This window comes from Austrofundulus limnaeus, unplaced genomic scaffold (genome assembly GCF_001266775.1).
Source record: "Austrofundulus limnaeus strain Quisiro unplaced genomic scaffold, Austrofundulus_limnaeus-1.0 Scaffold435, whole genome shotgun sequence".
In the NCBI taxonomy this organism is placed as follows: Eukaryota; Metazoa; Chordata; class Actinopteri; order Cyprinodontiformes; family Rivulidae; genus Austrofundulus; species Austrofundulus limnaeus.
In genome coordinates, this window is record NW_013952837.1 from 191,276 (window position 1) to 194,692 (window position 3,417).

A 3,417-nucleotide genomic window follows, 5' to 3' on the forward strand; every position below is an offset into this window, starting at 1 on the left:
ATTATTTTTATTTTTATTTTTTCTAACAAGTATTTTCATTTCTATGTGTTGCATGCTTGTGCATCCTTAGTCTAGCCAAAGTTTAATTTAAAACAAAGGCAAGGAGGAAAACATTACCTGTGCATTTATTTTTAACAACACTTTAAGCTAAACTGCAGCAGCACGAGCATGCAACACATAGAAATAAAAAGACTTGTTGGACAAAATTGTAAAAATAATTCAATTTAAGCATTCAAGAGACAAATGCATGCACAAGTAAAAGGAAAAACTATGTAAAATACATATTAAAAAACATTAAAATTTAAGTTGTGTGTTAAACCTAAGCTGGAAAAATAAATATGAAAGTCAATTAAAATATATAACATGAGGTAAAGTTCTCTTTTTTCATTTATTTGGTGCATTTTAAATGTATTTGTTTATTTAAAAGGGTCATTTGTCTATTTCTGCTTTTATTTCTAATTATGTCAGTGTCGGTCCTCCATACTGCTGGACTCAGAAGAGGTAGTTCAGTGGCTGAATCAGGTGTGTTGGAGCAGGGAAAAATGTTAAAACATGTAGGGCTGCGGCCCTCCAGGACCATGATTGCCCACCCCTGGTCTAGGAGAATCTGGGCCCAGTGGAACATGAGTGAAGAGAGGAAGCCCACCTGGGTGGTCGAAGTTGTACTGACCCCTGAGTGCCTTGGCCTTCTGGTCTGGGGTCAGGACCTTGTAGAAGCTGTCCTGACTGAGGATGACCACTTGGCGCTGGTGGTGGTCGATCTCATTCTGACCCAGCAGCTCCATGATCTTGTTGCACACCGATGACTGGTCACATGTGAACACATTAATGGTACAATCACATTCAGGACATTTACTTTTGGCCAACTGCACAAAACAAAACAACTAGTATTGTAAAGACCACCTAACAAAAGACCAAGTCAAGACCACAGTGTCTCGAGACCGAGACAAGACCAAGACTTTTAGGGTTTGGACCAAGTCGAGACCAAGACCAAGGGAGGGCGAGACCGAGACAAGACCAAGACTTTTAGGGTTTGGACCAAGTCGAGACCAAGACCAAGGGAGGGCGAGACCGAGACAAGACCAAGACTTTTAGGGTTTGGACCAAGTCGAGACCAAGACCAAGGGAGGGCGAGACCGAGACAAGACCAAGACTTTTAGAGTTTGGACCAAGTCGAGACCAAGACCAGGAATAAAAACAAGGAAAATACAAACAAGTGTCCTAAAAGATTGAGTATTCTTTATATATGTACAGAGAGGGGGAAAAGTATTTAGTCAGCTAATTGTGTAAGTTCTCCCATTTACAAACCCAATGAAAGCAAGAATGTTAACTAATAAATTGGACAACATTCTGGCTGTTTAGTCATATTTCCACAGTTGTGGTCTTGACTGGTCTTGAAATAAAATTCTGAGTCCTCAATGTCCGAGACAAGACCAAGACCATCAAAAAGTGGTCTTGAGACCGGTCTTAAGACCAAGACCGGTTTCAAGTACTACAACACTAAGAACAACAAAAAAATACTTATTTAATTTAATTTATACCTTTATTTAACCAGGTGATCACATGTCTCTGTAGCAATAAACATAATAAAGCAGTCTCTGAGAATATATAACTTAATGTTTTATTTAATTTTTGTTAGGTTTTTGAATTCTATGATTAATATAATTTCAATAAGTGCTCAAATACAATTCAGAGAAAAATAATTGAATTAACAATAAACCATTAAATATCTTGGGTTACTGCAGTGATGTAAACGTTGCAGGTTTTGCCTCAGTGTTTTTGTATGTTTTGACAGATGTGCTCACACTCAGACGCGTATACACAACAAAAAGCTGCAGTTTGCCTCGTTCTGATAAGATCCTGGGAAAGCAGGTGTTTCTGCAGGCGGTTGCTCTGCTTGGACAACTGGGGCCTGGTTTCAGGAAGCAGGAACCACAAACAGCAGGCTGCTGGGCCACAACTTTATCTGTGCCGACTGAACGTTTCAGATCGACTCCTCGCTGTTACCAAGTCTGCAAAGCAGCTGCAACACAACATGCATCTGACTGCAAACATCATCAAGTGTCATATAACTGACTGTCAAATGAAAATATGGACTAGAACTGTAAGATGGTGTGAAATAAACAGATACACAACAGTTTAATCTAATAAAGATAAAATATAAATTAAAACTTCCAGCATTCCTTACAGCAAAACACAGTGATGGACAAAAATGCAACAGTAACTGTTGAGCATTATTGTATATTGTATGTACTTCCTGTCACTTTTGCTTCCCAAGCAATCAATCAATAAAGTTACATCATATCTAATCTAATCTAATCTAATCTAATCTAATCTAATCTAATCTCCATTATTATTCATGCTTTTAAACTCATCTTGAGAAATGACAGAAATGTTGATCAAACATTGAAATAAATCCAATTCTCTGCAAAATTTGAATGTCTGCTCAAAGTGTCAGCTGCCAAACTCAGATTTTCTTTATTTGTGTAAAACTGACTGGATTGCAGCTTAATCAGGTTGGTTTCATATAAACACAAGGATTATTTTCTAATATTTTCATGATAATCCAACAATTGGTTGTTGAGATTTTTCTTTACTAAAACACAAGGATAAACTATTATTGTCTTAAGACAAAAACAGTCGGAACTAATGTTTGTTTTAATGAATTTTGTTATGATTTGTTGCTGATCCATCAGTTAGTCCTGCAGCTGATGCTGATTAGTTTTAATGACACTCAGTTTTCTGTCATGTTTAAGATTTCCTCACACACTCACTTTATAATCTCAGTTTACAAAAAGAGACACAGCCTCAAGCCAAACATTTAGTCCCGGACAGTTGTAAAAATTAATATTTACATAAACGAACAGAAAACGACCTTCAGCTCACATCTTTATAAAACTTTTGAGAAGGTTTGAGACAACGGGGACAGAGGTCCAACCTTGCCGCTGGCTGTCCCACCGGCCACACCGATGATGAAGGGCGTCCGGGTCTCGTCTCGGTCCCCGTTCCGGTCCTGGTCCCCCTCATCACCGGCCGTCTCACCGTCGCCCGTCATGCTTCACGCGCAGGTAGAAGCGGACTGGGCCGCCGCGCGCGGCTCCTCCCATTTCAGGACGGGTCAGGTGAGGAGTGTGACGTCACGCGAGGATGAGGATGATCACACTTTGTGCAGACCGTAAAGACAAGATCTCTGATAGCCTCATTTTTATGGAAGCCCATTTCCGCCACCCTGATAAAAAAAATTAATAAAACTTGTATCTCATAATTATGACTTAGCTATCTCATAATTATGAGATAATATCTCATAATAATGAGATACTATCTCATAATTATGAGATACTATCTCATAATAATGAGATACTATCTCATAATTATGAGATACTATCTCATAATAATGAGATACTATCTCATAATTAT

General features: G+C 38.5%; 1 protein-coding gene across 1 annotated transcript in view; it reads right to left on the reverse strand.

Annotated features, from left to right (window-relative positions):
• The window catches only part of uck2a (uridine-cytidine kinase 2a), a gene marked incomplete in the record, with an annotated part of 7,963 nt that extends 4,893 nt beyond the window's left edge, over window positions 1-3,070 (reverse strand). The window contains 2 exon segments of the mRNA XM_014024678.1: window positions 647-806; window positions 2,939-3,070. Coding sequence (XP_013880132.1) covers window positions 647-806; window positions 2,939-3,055 — 277 coding nt within the window.
• Window positions 3,071-3,417: the final 347 nt, after the last annotated feature.